The sequence below is a fragment of the Gymnogyps californianus genome, chromosome 1, assembly GCF_018139145.2.
Source record: "Gymnogyps californianus isolate 813 chromosome 1, ASM1813914v2, whole genome shotgun sequence".
Taxonomy (NCBI): domain Eukaryota; kingdom Metazoa; phylum Chordata; class Aves; order Accipitriformes; family Cathartidae; genus Gymnogyps; species Gymnogyps californianus.
Genome location: NC_059471.1, coordinates 154,722,063 through 154,741,569, shown reverse-complemented (window position 1 = coordinate 154,741,569; position 19,507 = coordinate 154,722,063). Strand labels below are relative to the sequence as shown.

Sequence of the window (19,507 nt, the reverse complement as noted above, 5' to 3'; positions counted from 1 at the left end):
ATTTGTAAGGTTATAGTAGACAGCGGGATCACCATCTTAAAATTTTAGTTAGGGTGAATACCAGTGCCAGAATTTGTGAAGGCTGACAATGACCCACTAATAAAAAAAAAAAGTTTGGAAAATATGGCTTTACACTTCAGACTTGAGAGAAATGCTCATCTAGAAAAATATCTGTAGCCACTATATGGGAATCAAAACCCAAGACCTTGAGGTTTCTGTTCAAGTGACAAAAAAGTCAGCTGGCTGCTCTCCAAACCAAAACCCAAACGCATTAGAAATTTAAGTTACAAAATAGTTTAAATAAATCTTTCTAATAGGTCAGACCCAGAGCCCACTTGCGTAGTATCCTGTCTCAGATGATCACACTCCAAATGCTTTAAAGGCAGGGGAGCAAGAAACTGTACCATGGAAGGGCTAGAATTCACATCCCTCTCTAACCTGTTGCAACTGATCCTAAAAACAAATGTGTACTTTCATCTCCAGGTAGTATACACATTCTCTACAAATATTAAAGTTTTGGTTGGTTAGTTTACTTAACACAAGAAGCCATGAATTTAAGTATGACTTACTAAACATGGAATTAAAATATTTCTTCCGACTATTTTCAGATTTGTGATTTGCATTCCATTTCATTGAGTGCCTGCCTAGCACATCATGAGGTAAAGGAAACACACTCCAAACAATATTTTCCTCTATCATTCATTACTTTCTACAGACAGACTTTCCATCTCTTAAGAAATCACTAAGCTCTCCTTACTTGAGGAATACTCTTAAAAAGTAGTGATCAATGTTGCACGAGGCATTCCAGATGACAAGCCATCGATTTTATAATGGCAAGTTTTCAATATTGTTTGACTTTGCAATCTAAGACTGTGTGTCAATAAAACTGAAGCAGATTAAATTATTCTCCTTTCAACACATACTACTTTTAATTTATCCAACATTGAGTTTGGCCTGCATGGTGGGTTAACCCCGGCAGGCAGCTAACCACCACCCAGCTGCTTGCTCACTCTGCCCTCAGTGGGATGGGGGAAGAGAATTAGAAAGACAAAAGCAAGAAAACTCCTAGATCAAGATAAAGACAATTTAACAAGTGAAGGGAAAAAAAGAAGCGAAAAAATTTTCCTAGTGATGCAGAAGCAATCACTCACCACCAGCAGACCGATACCCAGCCAGTCCCTGAGCAATAGCAACTTCGGAAAAACTCCCCTCCATTTTATTGCAGAGGATGATGTTAAATGGCATGGAACGTCCCTTTGGTCAGTTGGGGTCAGCCGTCCCCACTGTGTCCCCTCCTCAGCCTGCTCGCTGGGAGAAGCAGTGGGAAAAAGGGAAGGCCCTGACCCTGTGCAAGCACTGCTCAGCAATAGCTAACACACTGCTGTGTTGTCAGCACTGTTTTGGTCACCAGTCTAAAAGACAGCACTATATGAGCTGCTGTGAAGAAAATTAACTCCACTCAAGCCAGACCCCGGTACAGTCTGCTGTAGCACTACTGCTCACCTTGCTTCACCAACACCTCCCAAAGACACATTCTTCAGGCTTTCCTAGACATGAAGGACTTAACTCATGGCAGCTGTGAAGTCTATTTCATTGTACAACTCCTGTGATGTAATAAAATTGTTTGCTTATTGACGGTCTAAAAGAGGTCTTCCATGGTTAAATTTCTTCCCAATGAAAACTGGTGATTTAGTCTCCAATTTGATTTTGCCTTTCAGCAATAGGATAGGTAGGCCAACAGTTCTCCCTGACGATCCAAGTATTTAAAAAAAAAGTATCAAGTAAAGTTTACTTGGAAGTAAGCTACCATTTACGTCATTCTACCAGTCTGTTCATATGACGTATAAAATTCCAAAACATTCAGATACATTCAGCAAGCATCCATTGGCATAGGCTACAAATAAACTCCATTTCTGCTGCATGTTTGATATGACACGAGAATTTAATTGTTTTTGATTAGAAAAACCTAATCATGTGTCATGGTTTAACCCCAGCCAGCAACTAAGCACCACGCAGCCGCTTCCCCCTCCCCCCTCCCAGTGGGGTGAGGAGGAGGAAAGGAAAAAAGTAAAACTTGTGGGTTGAGATAAGAACAGTTCAATAACTAAAGTAAAATATAATACTAACAATAGTAATAATGAAATATAATAATAATAATAGTAATGAAAAGGAATATAACAAAAAAAAGGAGGGGGGGGAAGGAAAAAAAAAACAGTGATGCACAATGCAATTGCTCACCACCCATTGACTGATGCCAGAGCCACGATCCGCGCCTCCTGGCCAACTCCCCCGTTTATATACAGGGCATGACAGGGTATGGAATACCCCTTTGGCTAGTTCAGGTCAGCTGCCCCAGCTATGCTCCCTCCCAGCTTCTTGCACACCTGCTTGCTGGCAGAGCATGGGAAACTGAAAAGTCCTTGGCTTAAGATAAGTGCTACTTAGCAACAACTAAAACATCAGCGTGTTATCAACATCATTCTCACACTAAATCCAAAACACAGCACTGTACCAGCTACTAAGAAGAGAGTTAACTCTGTCCCAGCCGAAACCAGGACATCATGTTAAACCAGGTGTGTAACTAAAAGCAAGAAACTAGTTTATTCAGTTGCCTGAACATCCTTCTCTGAATTTTCCTTATACTTGACAGGTGAAACTGGTAGGACAGCTTGAATGCCTATAGAAATCCAGTGCTTACTACTCAGTAAGCTTCAGGCACAAACTCACAGCATAAACTCCAGAAAGTAAGATGCAAATCTGAAGTCCAAAGAAATGTAGCAAGTACCAGATTTAAAAACAGAACATTTGAAGGAGCCCAGTTGTGCATGCATGATGAATTAATTTATGCTAAGAATTTAGGTAGGGTAAAAATATCTGATTCTTCCAGTCTTCATGACTGCAGAGAAGACCACATGATTGCTTGTCTAATTAAAAGGCAGATGCACTAATCAACCAAGGTGTGACAAGAGTGAGAAATAAGAGTTGTCCCCATGCACAGCATTCACAATCCTGTTTAGTTTCTGTAAGTCTTAAAAATACAAATTATCCCTTTGAAAAGCTCAGTCTCACATTTGCATTTTGAGAACTTTCATGAACTTTCTAATACATATATACCTATGACACTTATATGAAGCATACTAACACATAATAAAGTGGAAAAGAACTTTACTGGCCCAAATTTATGCTGAGTTTTTACACAAATCACCTCTAATTAATCTTAAAAAAAGCAAAACAAAGAACAACTAAAAAACCACAATCTTCATAGAAGAAAGGGAAACTTTTTTTTACAAAGTATTACTTTTGGTTTAGAAGCTGCCATAGGAAGTTTTTAGACCTCATGGTGGGTGAAAACACACAATGATTTGATCCTATCCAGAATCTGCAGACAGCTGAAGTACTTGGAGGCTGCTAAGCTTTCCCCAAAGAAGGAACAGCATCTGCTCCTCTTTTTCTTTTTTTTTTTTTCTCCTCCTACTTCCACTGTCACTACTCAGACCACTATGGACAGAAATGCAATTCAAAACTACCAAATCCACTCCTTGTTCATGCTTACAGAAAGAGAGCAGGCACTGCAGCTGTGAGAAAGGACCCCCTATAAACTCACTGAGCAGAGCAGCAGAGACTCCTTACCACCCTTACGACAACTCCACCAAGACGGTCAGAGGACATGAAGCAAACACTTCCTCTGGAAGCTAGTAGTGTGTGGCAGACAGCAACAGGTTACGTACAGATTAAGAGCAAGAGCCATCACCACCTGATGCCTTTCAACTGCCCATCATTTCTTACACCTAAACATCAATTTTTTTTTCTAACTTTCCATGCTCCAGCATACCAGCATTCAGGATTGCTCATTTGCTTTCAGACTGTTTCTTCCCACACTGTAAGTACTTGGCTGGAAGAGATTTCTTGGGTAACCAAAATCATTCAGGGCTGCTAATACAAGCAAGTTATATGATCTTGTTCATAAAGTACTTGAATTAGAAGCCCCTCCACTCCATTCTCCTCTTTCCTACTAGACTTCACTACAACATCAGAAACCTCCTAATATTGTTCCTAAGTTATGATGAGTTTTAGCCATTTGTTGTTGTACCAGGCCTTGTATTAAATGGCTTTTCTCAGAAGCCTTTATTTCCTCCAGTATAGAGAGCTAGCATGTGACAGATTTAAAGACCAACACGGAATATGATTACTCACACCACATATAATCATGCCTGTGGAATTCCTTACCACAAGACACAAACTTCTAGTATCCATAGCATGGGTTTAATGGAGACAGGATGGAGGGTTACCACATATAAAATGCTTAAACTCATAAAATTCCTGAGCGACAAATAGTTCAAATTTGGAAGACAACTTGGGGAAAATATCATACATGCCTGCCTCATTCTTGTACTCTTTCATTGGGACAAAGACACACTCCAGATACGTCCACAAAATATTTACTCCAACCAAGGTTTCAGAACACTTTCCTGCAAGGGACCAGCCGCAACTATGTGCCACAGGAAACGTGTCTAAAAAGTCTTACTAATGTCTTAAGGTCTACAATAACCAAGCAATCTAATAGATGAAATTCCTAAATAATTTTAACTATGTTGTCAACTTTTACAGAGCAATGCAAAAATTGCAACAGTCCTTGCAATTAGGAATGGGGATTTTTTCCTTAACCCAAGCCTACCAGTTTAAAATTGGCAGTCCCAGAGACATGCAAAAGATACTTTACTCAGGTGCTCAAAAAACAACACCCCTCCAAATCCTCAAAGAAAAAAAACAAAACAAAACAAAATCACACAACTAGAAGCAATCCCAAAAAAATGCTTAAATCTTGACCCATACGCAAATACCATATTCTTGTAATCTTTACACTCATAGAAACCTGTTTATGCTCATTGCCTGGAACTCCTCCTCTTCAGTTCATTTTAAACTTTTTCACTGTCTTCTGCCTCTTATATTAAACTGAAGTTATCCTGTTGAGATCTTTAATGACTTCTTCCCATACCTCTGGATCAGTTGCTAATCCTCATTCTCCTTCAATTACTACCCCTCCACAACAACCAGCTGTGTGTCTCCTTCTATTCATTTGTATGAGTGTCTTCTGTTTCTTTTCTCTCTCTGCTTGTATCATCAATCATATAATCATATAATTCGGAAAAAAAAATTCTAATTCACAACACCATTATCTAAGGACCCCACAAGGTTGTGTTCTCTTCTGGCTCCATGTATTCTCTCAGAAATCTCACCAGTAAGTGTAACCTATGCTTTTATGATGACACGCTACCATCCACTTCCCACTCAAGACTACCTGCCTTCCATGAAAACCAAGTCACAGCATCTAACATAATGTCTCAGACTTCTAGCAGCCAGCTCAAGGTCAGAGTTGTTACCTCCCTCTCCCATCCAAAAGCTCTTCCTTAATTAATAGTTTTGTTACTATCCACCACACAGCCATTTAGATCCCTAAGCCAAACAAGCTTTAAACTAATTTTCCCTACTTTCTCCCCACCCACAGTCCGGATAAGCCTTGTCAATTTGTTCTGCAAAATAACTGACAATCTCAGGTACACTTCTACCATCTTGCACTTTTATTATTTCAACATCCTTCTCTGGCCTAGAACAAAACAAAACAAAAAAACCCACACAGACTTATCCTGGTCACATCTATGCAGAATGCTTCTCCAAAGGACGTTTAACTTGCCAGCTGAACCATGCCAGTGAGGAAAGAGGAAGTATGCGTATTTCAGACATTTATCTCTCTGCGTTATGGGGATAAACTTGGTTTTGCTTTCAAAAGAAGTTACCTTCTAACCTTGCTATGTCACCAGCTGAATCAAGATGCTGACTTCAGCTGCTAATGGATCAGCAGCAGTAGGCTCCACCACTTAGTGGCTAGGCTTTCAAGGAAGCACCTTCACACCTTTTCCTACATTAGGAAAAACTTTCTATACAACGCTCTGCTTTATCATGACACGTACAAAGAAACCTGACATTAGCTACACTACCTATGCACCAAAATAACTTACACTGATCAACATGGTCTTACTTCTTTGCACTCCATCAGTTTCCTCACATTGTATTTCTAATTGGAGCCAACTCAAACAGATGTATTTGCTTGATCCTACACATAAACAATACTACTAATAAACAAAAAACATAGACAACTCAAGTAACAAGGCAGTTGCTAGTCAAAAATGTAAGCATCTCCCCCCCTCCTGCCATTTCCTGCATTTTTTAATAGCTCTAAACAAGTAGCAGAAGGCTGTTGTAGTACTTGGGATCGCTTCAGAGTATAATCAAAGATAAATGAGGAGGTTGGTTCTCCATTACCAATTAATTCCAGTTGCTTTAAATTAAGTCAGTTTAAGAACTGTCATTGCATTCCCAGCTAAAAATAAACAAAGACTCCCTAGTATCTGACAAGATTTCTCCCCTCCTGAAGTGGGTCTGTGGTTAGAGGTAGAGCCTGAAAATATTATTGTGATATTAAAAAAGATTTCTTTCAGAAGTAGATATTAATTGAAAGCAGTTAAGGTTGGGGTGGGGGAAAGCTTGTTGCAACACTGCAACTTTAACAGCATCTCTCATCTCCCAGCTACGCACTTGGTTGTAGGACACATTTTATCCTTACTTTAATGGCCGTATGGAATGGGGACTTGGGTGGGGAGGAGTCCCTAATGGCAGATACCATGTATTTTTCACAAGGAATCTTCTTCCTACTTCAACCCATCACATCTGAAGCTATCCTGTATACTTGAAAACTCTTAAACTACCATCATGGCTACATAAGCAAATGGCTCAGTTAATGGGCACAAGTGAGATATGACAGGTCTGTTTTTAAAGCCAGAGGTTATGAAGGAAGACTAAGATATGTGCAACACTTCTCTATCCATTGAGAGAATGAAGGAAGTGTACTACAGCAAGTAATCTCAGTATTCACTGAAAACTGCTGGATGGTAGCCTATCATCCGACTACTTGCAGTTAAAACTGCACTGTAAGCTGCAGTTCCTTCTGAACTGGCTTTGCTTCTGGAATTTCCTTAGTTTTCAACAGACTACGTGTAGGATCAATAAATATTGAAAACAGAGTAACTACATTAAGAGTCTCCATGCAAGAAATTCCTGCCTTTCTCAGTAACATGAGCACTGTTTCAAGTTTCAGAGAAATGAACTTCAGCTCCAAGGCCAATAACCCCAACACTTGGAGTTCCTATAAGCACCATTTCCCAGCTCTAACACAGAGATAATGTACTAGGTCTATTAAAAAAAAGTTCAACTTAGTAACGTAACTAGATCCAAGCAATGTGTAAAACTGAAGTAAAAAGAAGCCAGCTCTCTCCCTGAGCCAAAGCTGAACCATTAATTTGCAGTATCCGCTGACCAGACCCGAGTATATATTTCCAATTGCTTATTTAGAACAACAATTTCAACGAAAAATAGGTCTCTCCTAGCAGAACTGGAGCCAACTTCCACCTTGCTATACAGTGTATGAAGCCGAATCCTGTGAGCCTGAGCTTCCAGCCAGCGATCCCATATGTGTAGCTCATGCCTCCCTGCATCTGCAGACATCTGTCTGTTCCTTTATGTAAGTGCATCTACACACACACTTATACCAGATTTGAGACTAAAGGGACTTGCACCTTCCCTCCACCACTAGCCTGTCCCCTACTCTTTTATCAGTATCTTTTTTTTTTTTTTTTTTTTAACCACAGCACAAGACTACAGATTTTCCGGAAGCTGTACTCTTAGTGTTCCACATTCAGCAAACTGGAAACAAGCTGCAGGGCTAGACTGGTAAGGCAAATGGTGTTTAGACTCTACTAGAGAGCTGGAGACAGGAGCAAGAGCCTCTCCCTGACTACATCCAATTTAAACCACATTTGCCTCCCATAGCCAGGAAAGAGCATGAAGATTCAGTGCTGGAAAAACTCCTGTCGCCCTGCTGCCAGTCACTGAGCACTACTGCTAAGTGCTACAATTCCCTCATCAAATGACAGCATGTCCTTGCACTAGAAAGTTAGCTCTTAGTCAAGACATGGCAACAGACAAACTGGCATTCCTGAACTTAATCTCTCTGATTAAATATGCAAGCTCCTAATGAGCATGACTGATACCACAGAATCACGACATTCACCAAGTGAAAAGTGAGAGGAAACAGTAGTCCAGGAAAGCAGTGTCTCACACATGTTTTTGAGCATACCAAGTTGATCTTACTGTTACTTAAGAACTTAAAGATGCATTGGTTGAAGACAACCTGTTTTACTTTGATTAGAATGGACCAGCAACATGCACAAAACCACGTCTCAGATGAGGCAAGACAGTTCTGTACTGGCCCAAAATTGTACCACCTGGTTCACACTGAAACTCAGTTGCCTCTTTTTCGTAACTTGTAATCAGATTTGCATGTTCAGGAATAACTTAAACTTGGTGAAATACACACATCTGAATATAAAAAAAAATTCATTCTTGCCTACAAGTTTGATGTAGTATATTTCATAATTATAAACTATTCTTTATACAAAATGATTCCTTCAAAAGCAAAACAGAGCTCAGACTTGAGAAAAGCCTTACCACACCTCTGATAAAAGGACTGAGGAGGTAAAAAAGAGAAGGAAAGGAGCAGAAGAGGAATATTGCAGATGAGGAGAAAAGAATAAGAGTAGAAATATACTATATGGCTTAGAGAAGAGGACGAGACAACACATAGGAGAGACAGAAAAAGAAATGCACAGAACAATGCAGGAAGCAATATATTGTGACCCATTGCAGGAAAGAAACAAAAACAACTTGTGGGACAGTCCCATCACAAGGGCTGCGGCTACAATAACCAGACAGGGTGGGACAGAACACACAAAGAAGAAACCAGAGCCTCTCCAAAATCCAGTACCTTCTCTCCAAATTTCACAGCGTGAGTAGTACTACGGGCCTAGCCATATCTCACAGGCAGACAACAAAATCACTTAGCTTAACACTGTACATCTGCACAGTGGTCACAGTTTACATTAAACCCCCCTTCTCTAGGTCAAAAACCAAATATTACTTTCAATCTTTAGTGATACCTTTAACAATTAAGCAATATTAAAAAAAAATCAGGTGAAAACAACTGCCTTTTAATCTGTTGTTCCCACTATAAGTCTTATGATCTCTTTTGTTCGGTCGGGCAGGGGGAGGGAGGGATGGAAGGAAAGTGGCAGGGGAAGGGAGAGGACGTGTTCCCAATGCCCAGCACTACTCAGTTCATGTTGTCTTCTCTTTCCCAGCAACTCAATTTCCACAGGCAGTCACAGTCCAGTGACAGCCAATACCTGACCGACTGCTATGAAAAGCACTGGTTTCACATGGACACTGGCTGTGCTATCCATTCATCTCCCACTTTCTCTGGAACCACAGCTCCCCTTCTAAGTGAGGAGTATGCACCGCCTTGCAAAATGGAGCATAGGCTATGGCTTGTCAGTAATTTCATGTATCACAGTTTGCTGTATATTATTCTAAAGCACATATCAAGGCTCTTCACTTGGCAGCTCTTAACCAAGAAAAAAATCCCGCCGATAACGGACAATTAAATAGCCAGCAAAAAGTCAACTCTTCTTCCATGACTGCAGGAATCACTGTAATGTCATCAAAACTGATAAACATCAGTTTTTGAGCAGTTTGCAGGCAACATTTCTTGACCTTCCTAATAGCAACTATGTCCCTCCCCTAGCCAGTTCTCTACACAGGGTTTGATAGCATCAGGGTCCCAACATGAAATACCACAGTGAGTGGGGATGAAAAGAAAAAGAAAAAAAAAAAACCAAAAACCCCAAGGGATTCTGTGCAGCCCTCCTTAGCTGCAGGAGGTTGGTACTTGCTGGTACTTGCTCTAAAGCATTCACTGCTGCTAGTAACTTTGACAACATGGAAAACACTAACTTTCCCCAATCTTGCCCTGTCAATAATTTTGTATAATACAAGAAACAGAGCTTCCTGCCCCTCCATTGCAAAATGGTAGATTACTATTTATCCAAGAAAGCTGATTTGAGAAAAATATTTCTTGAGGTATCTTCATTGCTATAAAACTCCTCAAAGTTTTGTATTCTGTATTATTGCTATAATGGACATCTTTGTGTTAATCCTGTAGAAAACATTCAACATATCAAAACAACTGAGTGTGGTAGAGCACAAATAGCGATCGTGCAACCTCTTTGACCTCCACACAGGTATTTTTCCAGCTCCTAAATTAACTTTTGCATACAGAGGGAGAGAGATACAGGAAATATTGAGGTTACAAGTATGTGAATAGAAACTGACTCACCACAGTCCTTTGCTTGTTAGGCAGGAAGACTCTAACAATAGGCTTCTGTGGAGACTTAGGGTTATTCCGTGACATATCAGCAGGGTTTTGATAAACCGAAAGGGATGAAGGTGCTACAGAGAGGCTAGAGGAAGAAGATGATGCAACTGTGTCTGTTGAAGCCGAACTGGAGACAGAGAAATCCGTTCCATTTCCCATGGATTCCAATAACTGCTGTTCTCTCTGCTGTAGAGCATCTAGTTTGCTGGTGTACTCTTCATAGGCCTGTGAAGGAAGAGCAGCTGTTTTAATGATGTAGTACCCTCAGACAAAACCAGAAATCTAAATTCAGCATGAACACAAAACAAAACGCATTCTAAACTAATTCAAATTTCCCAGGAGTATGAATAAAATGGTCTGGTCGAATTTCTCAGTAGGACACAAAGAAGATATGGCTTTCAATTCATTATGTTAAATCTTCTGAACCAACAACTAATTTTTTAATAGATTAAATGGATAAGTGGATAAAAAATCATAAGTCACAGTTTCAAAGCACCTGCACTAAACAGTCTAATTCAAAACTACTTTAGAGAAGACAGCAATCTTTAACAAATGTTGTCAGTTGCATTGCCGAATTACTGTGCTACAGCTAAATTTATCATCCTGTTGGAATGACAGCTAAATACATCTAATGCAGTAATTAAGAGAAAGCTGAAATCTGCTTTTTACCATCTGTATCTGACAACTCCCCTAGCTCATTGTTCACCATCCTTCCCCTCTGGCACTATTCTTTCGTACCAGATAGTACAAAAAACTTTATTTCAGTTAGAACACAACTAAGTTTGCCCTGTTACAAAGTCATCCATAAACATGTAAAAGTGATCCTTTGAAAGAATTTTTTTTAACATCTGTATGAGATTAATTTGATTTTCCACCAAGATTATGTAAAACCTGATTACACACTGACCAAGTTTCTTAAACAAACAACAAAATTTAGTAACATTAAATTTGCCCATTGAATTTTTATTAAATGTAGCCAAGCTAAACATTATTGCCAAGCTCTGTAATACAAATACGTAATCAGTATATATTTTTGTTTAAAGTTTGTTTCCATCAACTTTGTTTGTCTTCGTAACAAGAAAATTTTGGTCTGTATCCGAGTATCAGAATTATTTCTTCAGCATATAAATTAGTACAGAGTATCTTCAAAAATCTGACTCAGTTAAGGAACATGTGTTTCATGCTACATAAGCATGTCAGTGTTAACCAAGGACATGTCAGACTTTTACAGACAAGAAGAAACAAAGATCTTACAAACCTAACATCTAAGCAGTAGGGAATAGAATTTTCTACTTAGCTCTCCAGCAAGACCAAGATCTATGCCAAGCTGCATAAATTTTCAACGCTACAAAGGATATTTATGTTAGGGAAAGATACTTTTTTTTTTTTTTTTTTTTTTTTTTTTAGTTCGCTTTCCTCAAGTTTTCTGTGCATAACGTGTTGCTAATTAAAGTTATAGGAGAATTGAACTGACCAAAAAGTCTGCAGGGTCTACATGTTGGGAAAAAAAAATTAAAGTTAAAAGAAAAAATAACCAGCATTCAGTAGTGCTGCCACAAATACTACATTTTACTATGGATTTATTTCTCCGGGTTGTATGTGCAGGTTCACCTAACCCAGGCTGGTTTTGTTGAGTAAACAGTGGTTGGCCCCTCCCTTTTTATGAAGGTTTAGCATCCCCCAGGATGGACCTATGTTCAAAATTTGTGCCATCATCCCCACAGGTTTAACAAAGAGAATGATAATTTGACAGTGAGGACTAAGAAAGAAAAGGCATTTTAAAGAATGGTGGTGAACATCACAATTTCAAATTCTAAATTTTATGGGTTCCATTTTTAATAAATGGACATAAGTTGCAGGAAACTGAGAACTACTTACTATTTCTTTTAAAAACTGAAGATGTCTAGCGTTTCACGAATAGACCCCAACCTCAGAGACTTAAAACCAAAACATTTTCACTCTAGCCCAATTCTACTGTCAAAAGTAAATTGAAAGGTTACCCAATTATAAATAATGGCATTTTTTGGCTGTACAGTAACACAAGTGTCTCTCTCCTACTTCCAGGATCAACTTTTCATGTAAATTCCAGTAAAAACTCCATGTGTCAAGAATTATTTTCAGTAAACAAAAATTAAGAATCATAAACTGTTAACATTTCACCAATACTTTTCTAAATACTTACTTCCTTTTCTCATGAACATTGCAAATTATTTGAACACATGCAACATTACATTGCTTCCGGATACTTGCAGGCTTAGTTGCTTCACAAAACTACACACATCTTTCAAAATACTCAATCCTACAATGTTTACACTGGCAGCTTAATCTGTCACTAATGCAAACTCAAAGTCAAATGATTTATCTTAAGAGAATAAACAATGAGCATGGAAAGCTGGGAGCTGCTGCTGGCTTTGGGTTCTATACCATTAAGTTCTGCATGAAAAGCTCTCTATTTTTTATGGAGACAAAAGCTCTCAAATATTATACTGTTACTCAATGTCATAGCAGAAGATCCTGTAATAAAACGTCATGGAACTAGAAATGCATCAGTAGACTTTAAATACATTTTTCTCTTTTAAAAAATAAATTCTTTTTATACAGAAGGAGCAACAGTACATGCAGTAGAAATGGAATAGCTCCAATAAAATCTCATTTTCACAAAGAATAAGTACTTTGGTGAGACATTGGTTTCAGCTGATGACTAGCACCCATAGACCTTACACAGCCAACAGCACCAAGTCAAAACACAGAATTATCCCATGTGTTGTGGTTTAACCCCAGCCAGCAACTAAGCACCATGCAGCCACTCACTCACTCCCCTCCACCGGGATGGGGGAGAGAATAAAAGACAAACAAAAAGTAAAACTCGTGGGCTGAGATAAAGACAGTTTAATAGGACAGAAAGGAAGAAAATAATAATAATGGTAGTGATAATAATAATAATAAAAAAATAATAGAATTAGAATATACAAAACAAGTGATGCACAATGCAGTTGCTCACCACTTGCCAACTAATGCCCAGTCAATTCCTGAGCAGCAGCCCCCGGCCAGCTTTCCCCCCAGTTTATATACTGGGCATGACATCATATGGTATGGAATATCCCTTTGGCCAGTTTGGGTCAGCTGTCCTGGCTGTGTCCCCTCCCAGCTTCTTGTGCCCCCTCCAGCCTTCTTGCTGGCAAGGCATGAGAAGCTGAAAGATCCTTGACTTATTATAAACACTACTTAGCAACAACTAAAAACATCAGTGTGTTATCAACATTATATTCTTACTAAATCTCAAACACTGCACTATACCAGCTACCAGGAAGAAAATTAACTCTATCCCAGCTGAAACCGAGACACCATGGAGTTAAACTGAGAGAGTATTACAACAGCAAAGCTGACCTATGGCAAGTATTTCTAGCTAAAAGAAAGATCATGCCGCAGAGTTGGCCTATCTACAACAGAGACCTGCAGCAGCACAGCCATATTAGCAGACAGGCATCAACAGCTACACAAACCTTCAAGTAAGTCAAGGCCCTCTGAGTCAACTATAAGGTTGATTTCTAACATTACTTTTCAAAAACAAATAAAAAAATTTAAAATTATGTTTGTACAGCATCTACAGCATGAAGAAGATTAAGCTGCACATTCAAGTAATTCATTAAATTAAGGATTTTAAAGGCACTTCAGAAGGAAAAGTTTATGAAATCTAGAATGAAATCCATTCAGTTTACATATTCCCACTAAGAAGTGAGTAATGTTCTACAAGAAAACTTAAATCTTGCTTTCAGCTTGATATAGAATCACAGGAGAAAAAATAAGAGGAAAAAAAAAGAAAAAAGGTTGGAAGTTATCCCTGGAAGTCATCTGGTCCAAACACTTGTTTAACACAGAGCTAATTTTTAAGTTCATTCAGGTTGCTCAGGGCCTTCCCAAAGCAGGTTTTGAAAGTCTTCAAGGATGGAGACTCCACAACCTCCGGGCAACTAGTTCCAGGGCTCAAAAACCACTTTCATGACGAAGAATTTTCTCTTATGAAATTCACTTGATGCTATCTGCGATGTTGCCTCTCCCCCTTTTGCTATGCATGTCTGAAAAGAGTCTGGCCCTCTCTTTAAGTTGCAAGAACATGCAGATTCCTCCTTAGCCTTCTCTTCTCCACGCTAAACACCACCCCAATGCAGTCACACAAGCAGTGAGTAGATGGGTCCCTCTTCATGCTGGCTACGTGCTTGCTAACGCAGCCCAGTCTGCAGTGTGCTGCTGTTACCGTGACGGTGGGTTACTGACAGCTCAGCTTGTGGCTCGCCAGCACTCCCCGGTACTTTTCCTGCAGAGCTGCTACCCAGATAGCTGCCACCCAGATAGCTGCCTGCCCGCACCGATGGGCAGCCACCTTGTCCCAGGTGCAAGATGCTGCATTCTTCTTTGTTGTTGTGCTGCTTCTTGTCATGAGGCTTCTGTTCTTCAACTCTTCCAGCTTATTTATTAGTTGCCAAAAATAGACTGTCTTTAATAACATATATTATCCTCAGCTGTATCGCTACAGGGCTCCCAATTTAGTGTGAATTTACAGTATTTCACAAAGTTAAAGGAAAATATATATTTGAAAAGCTGTTATATTCAAATTGGCACATCTTGTCAATCTACACTTAATTCTATGGCTATCTAAAATAGAACAAAAAGTTAATTTTAATTATATTGCATATCAGTGTATATGAGGCTTCAACTGAGGCTTCAACTAAGTAAAATGTATCAAGGCCTGGTAAGCTGCCAAATCCATCTAAAGCATTAGAAGTTGGCATGTTTATATACAATGTACATACATGCCATAATACAACTGCTGCTCACTCAGGAACAGCAGAGTTAAAGTTACTTCTTAAATGTTGCAGCCTACTGACAATATAAAAACTGACCTCAGAAGTCAACAGAATTTGCATGATGTTACACAGATGTGCCAACAGAATTCTGCTGACAAGATAAGGGATTTTCTCAAAAATATGCCTATTTTTGTATTATGTACTATTTATATTATATTTGAAATTTGCTTTCTTGGGCCATAGCCAGGCTATATATTCTAGTAATAACATCTAAGGAAACGAAAAGCAACAAGTGAAATATTTTTTTTAAAAATTAATCTAGGATGAAACCAAGTAGCAAAATATGGTTTCTCCTTCTCCCTGCCCCCTACCACATCTGGTTAGAAACCCAGTCTAAACTCAAGCAGACCAACTGGTTTTACCATTCTCTCTCCCTTCCTCAATCAATTTTAGATAATATCCACACATTGCAAGACTCTTAAAAGCCTAAACTACAGTTTCCTGGTCTTTGAAACTGAGATTGTGTTTCTATTTAAAAGGTGTCTGACCTTTTAGGCTGTTGATCAAATGCAAATCCCACTAAGTTAAATGGGAGCTGAAGACAGTCAGTAACGTACGTCACGATTTCTTCATTTAGTAAGACTCCTAAATCTGTACTTAGTCTAACTTTAGACACTCCAGTTTTGGTCCAACATATTTGATCAGCGTCTGTTAGGAGCCTGGCAAAAATTAATCTGATTTTCCCCAGAGAACCATCACATTTCCCAGTGCCTGTACCCAGAGGTAGCATTTTCCTGGAATCCCACAAACAGTCTGAAACAACCTGAGATTCAGCACTAAGATCTGTTTCAGACTGTATGTGCCTGTTGTTGCAATAAACATAGTTTAGATCAGCAAAGAGGTAATCTTCTTTAATTAATTAATTTGACCTCCTGTGTGGATTCTTCAGATCTACAGGAGTAAGGAATGAAATACTCTCCTGAAATTCAACAGCCAAACTCTCAAAAATGGCAACAGCAAGGCCTCTGAATAAAATACGTTTAATAGCCCAGGAAAAGAGAAAGCGGGGGGGGGGAAATCACAGTAGTTGGGGACAAACATACCTCTACCCCCATGATTCTCATTTTAAATTGCTTCCAAGAGTAGGAGTAGGAAAGAGGATGATTCTTTCAAGACAATACTAGAAAGCTGACTGAGTTTTAAAACTTATTTTGACACCACTATCATTCTATCTATGCATTTGTATACTGTTTTATTTTGTGTGGAGTCTGAATAAAAAAAAAGCAGGCAGCTTACTCTTGTACTGTTAACTGAAGTAACCTACAGGTCCGGGATGCAACTTCACACCACAGGAAGAACTATTTACATGCAAATGGGCTAATACTGTTCAATTAAGTTCTCACAGATGAAGTGTTCGTAGATAATACTGTACACATAACTACCAGGCAAGAAGGACACACAATGCATTTTGGAAGTTTAAATAGGTAAGGCCTCCCTGAACACTCATTAAGAGTCTACAAGGGCTAACAAATCTGATTAAGTCATTTAAGCACAATCTCTCCTTTCTAAGTTTGAGCTGACTGCTTTTGGATCTGTACGACCCATTTCAGTTTGTAAACAGTATTTGTTGCCAATGCTAAGTTGAAATGCACAGATCATTATTCTCCTTTCCCTAACTTAGGTTATTCTTTTCATCAGTACTTTGTTGGTAGAGACAAAGAAAAAAAATTAATTTTGATGGCCATTATAGAAGAATATGTAACTGCATATTTTAACCATTTTTGCTAACTGAATCCCAGCTTTTCCCAATATCATAGTATTAGACTACTTTGCAGTAAAGATTTCCAATATTTACAATGCTTAGACAAACCCTTAAGAAAAGGGTTTTTCCACAGTGAATCACAAACTCCGTATTTTGGGAAACAGCACTTCAAGGACAGATATAACGCAGTAAGAAATTATGTGGGAAGACAAAAATCATTGATGTTTTCAGCTGCTGTGATAGAGAGTGATTCCAAGAAGTGTGGTAAAACCTACCAAGGAGCTCCTGCAGCCTCTTTTCCAGAAGAAAAGAAAAATGTTATTAGTGATATTTCTACATCTACTGAGTCAAGCAGTTATTTCAAATATTTGACAGTGATTTCCAGGAGTCTGTTAGATCTGAGATACATGCTCACACATAGGGGATGGAAGAAGTTAAGAACTTGGATTACCTAAGAAAGAATTTTAGCTATAAGCCATTTTTAGATTTAAATATAGCCATTGCTTACTACATTTATTATTTTTTCCAGCTGGAACAAATAGAAAAGTTTTTCTTGTAATCATACTAGAGAACATTGATAGGATTCCCGAAGCTATTACTAATTATAACAATTAGAATAAATTTATGTGGTTAATGACAAACGTTCTTTTCTTTCTTCTGTTCATTTTGTTTCCTACCCCTGTATCTTATACACACACTCAGAAGTCTCTCTGCAGCTTTGGTCTCTTTCCTCAGCCTCTACTGTCCTGCCCTGAGAGGACAGAGACAAGCTACCCACTGCCCTCCAGCTTCATCCTACACTTTCCACTCCTAGGCAGCTGCAAACAAAGGAGCCCGCCCAGGCTTGCAGGCCCTACTCCCCATGCTCTACAGTCACCTTTTTAAGACCACCAGTGAGGAGTGATGGATCAAGGCAGGGAGATACCCCTGAATCCGAGTACCCCCTCTTGCAGGAATAATTAAATATATGCCGAATTCAACACAGCACACGTCAATCATTTTTGGTATTTCAAGAAATCCATTCCTCCTTCATAGTCAACTGATGAATCCTGAAATGACGGCTGCGACAATAGCTGTCAGTTTTAAAGTTCTCTTGATGTAAAACACATTGAACCCCCCCAGAATTAAAAAAAAAGTCTGTCACAAAAAAACCCGTCTTGTCTTCTTACTCTCAGATGAGCACAGAAAAAAAAGCTTGTTAGCTTCTATTTTCTTGAGCAACTGTAACTAAGGCATAAATTCCTTTTTATTTTCAAATGAGGTGTGTTTCATATTCAATGCACAAATAATTCTACTACATCCTTTGAATGCTGAATTTTCAGAATTAGTTTTCTTGTTCAATTCTTCAGCTTTCCTTTGCGCGCTTCCGCTCCCTCAGCCCCTTCCTTTCCACTTTTAATTGAAATGCACTTTTGTCGCCAGGTTCAACCACAACTTTACGTGACAGGTCTACAGATGCAGCTCCAGCACAGGCCAGGAGCCAGGGCAAGAGGTGCCGTAAGTTCTGTGAACATGAGCAATTAGTAAGATGCGTAAGAAACAAAGGATATGAAGCTAGACAGGAGTACAGAAGAACCAAACAAATCCTATTGTACTGAAACCCTACACACCAGAAGATGGATGGATAGCTGTCAAGCTTTTCATAGGTATACAAAAAGCCCTGGTTTCGCAGAAAGCATTGCAATAACAAACTAGATGTTTACAACAGTGAAAGGCAATACGGGTGAAAGCAAAAGTGTTCATTTGCAGGTACTTACCTAGCAATTAGGTTTGGCTAATTCCAACTTTTGCTAAGAGAAGCAGACAACATGCTTGCTGATAGCACTCAAGAGATGATCAACAAGCACATCCTACAGAAGTCCTTAAGAGTCACTCACATTTTATGGAAGATGCAAAGAGATCAGAGCAGTGGAAGGAAACAAAGAGAAGGGTGATGCAGTCCAAGTAACAGACTAGCAAAATTAACCATACAGATTCTGGGTAAAAGCAGGGCAATATTGCACTTTACAGCCTGAAATGAGACTTCAGCAAAACCATCAAAATATAAAAGTCAGACGAGGATGGACAGAGTATAAGTTACATCACCTTCCTGTTCAAGTACTTTGGAGATACTACACAGACTACAGGATTAAGACCTAGACATTGCCTAGATGTGAAAGCTTGGGGGGAAAGAGGGGTCATGCACAGAAGTCAGTAATGATGCCCAGGTAGAGAACTTGAGCAACAGGCCCGATATCACACAGTGGCTCTGTACATTGGGAGTTTGATACTTCTAACAGATGTCAGACAGACAAGTTATCTATTGAACCACTTAAGCTACCCACATGTATTCTACATTCTCTCCTGTTCTTTTTATTCATATCAAAACTACCGTATGTTCATAGTTCTGCATTTCCTAGAAGCAAACATGTTCTTCCACACTTCATCACACTACATTCAGAGCTTTTTACATATAGCTTTGTCCTTTCATGTTGCAACCAGGGTTGTTCTGGCCCTTTTTCTGACAGGTGGAGGAATACACAAAGTCAAAACATTAGCTCTAGCAGTGACAGATTAGATTCAGGTAAATTGCTGCAAGTAAATTCTGACAATAGAAAGCAACCCCCGTTCTTGACC

General features: G+C 39.1%; 1 protein-coding gene across 2 annotated transcripts in view; it reads right to left on the bottom strand.

Annotated features, from left to right (window-relative positions):
• Nucleotides 1–19,507, bottom strand: part of BRAF (B-Raf proto-oncogene, serine/threonine kinase) — an 81,013-nt gene that overhangs the window by 42,627 nt on the left and 18,879 nt on the right. For both annotated transcript variants that reach the window (XM_050893735.1, XM_050893744.1), the window contains exon 3: nucleotides 10,286–10,549. In XM_050893735.1, the coding sequence (XP_050749692.1) occupies nucleotides 10,286–10,549 (264 nt within the window). The remainder of the gene's footprint in view (nucleotides 1–10,285; nucleotides 10,550–19,507) is intronic.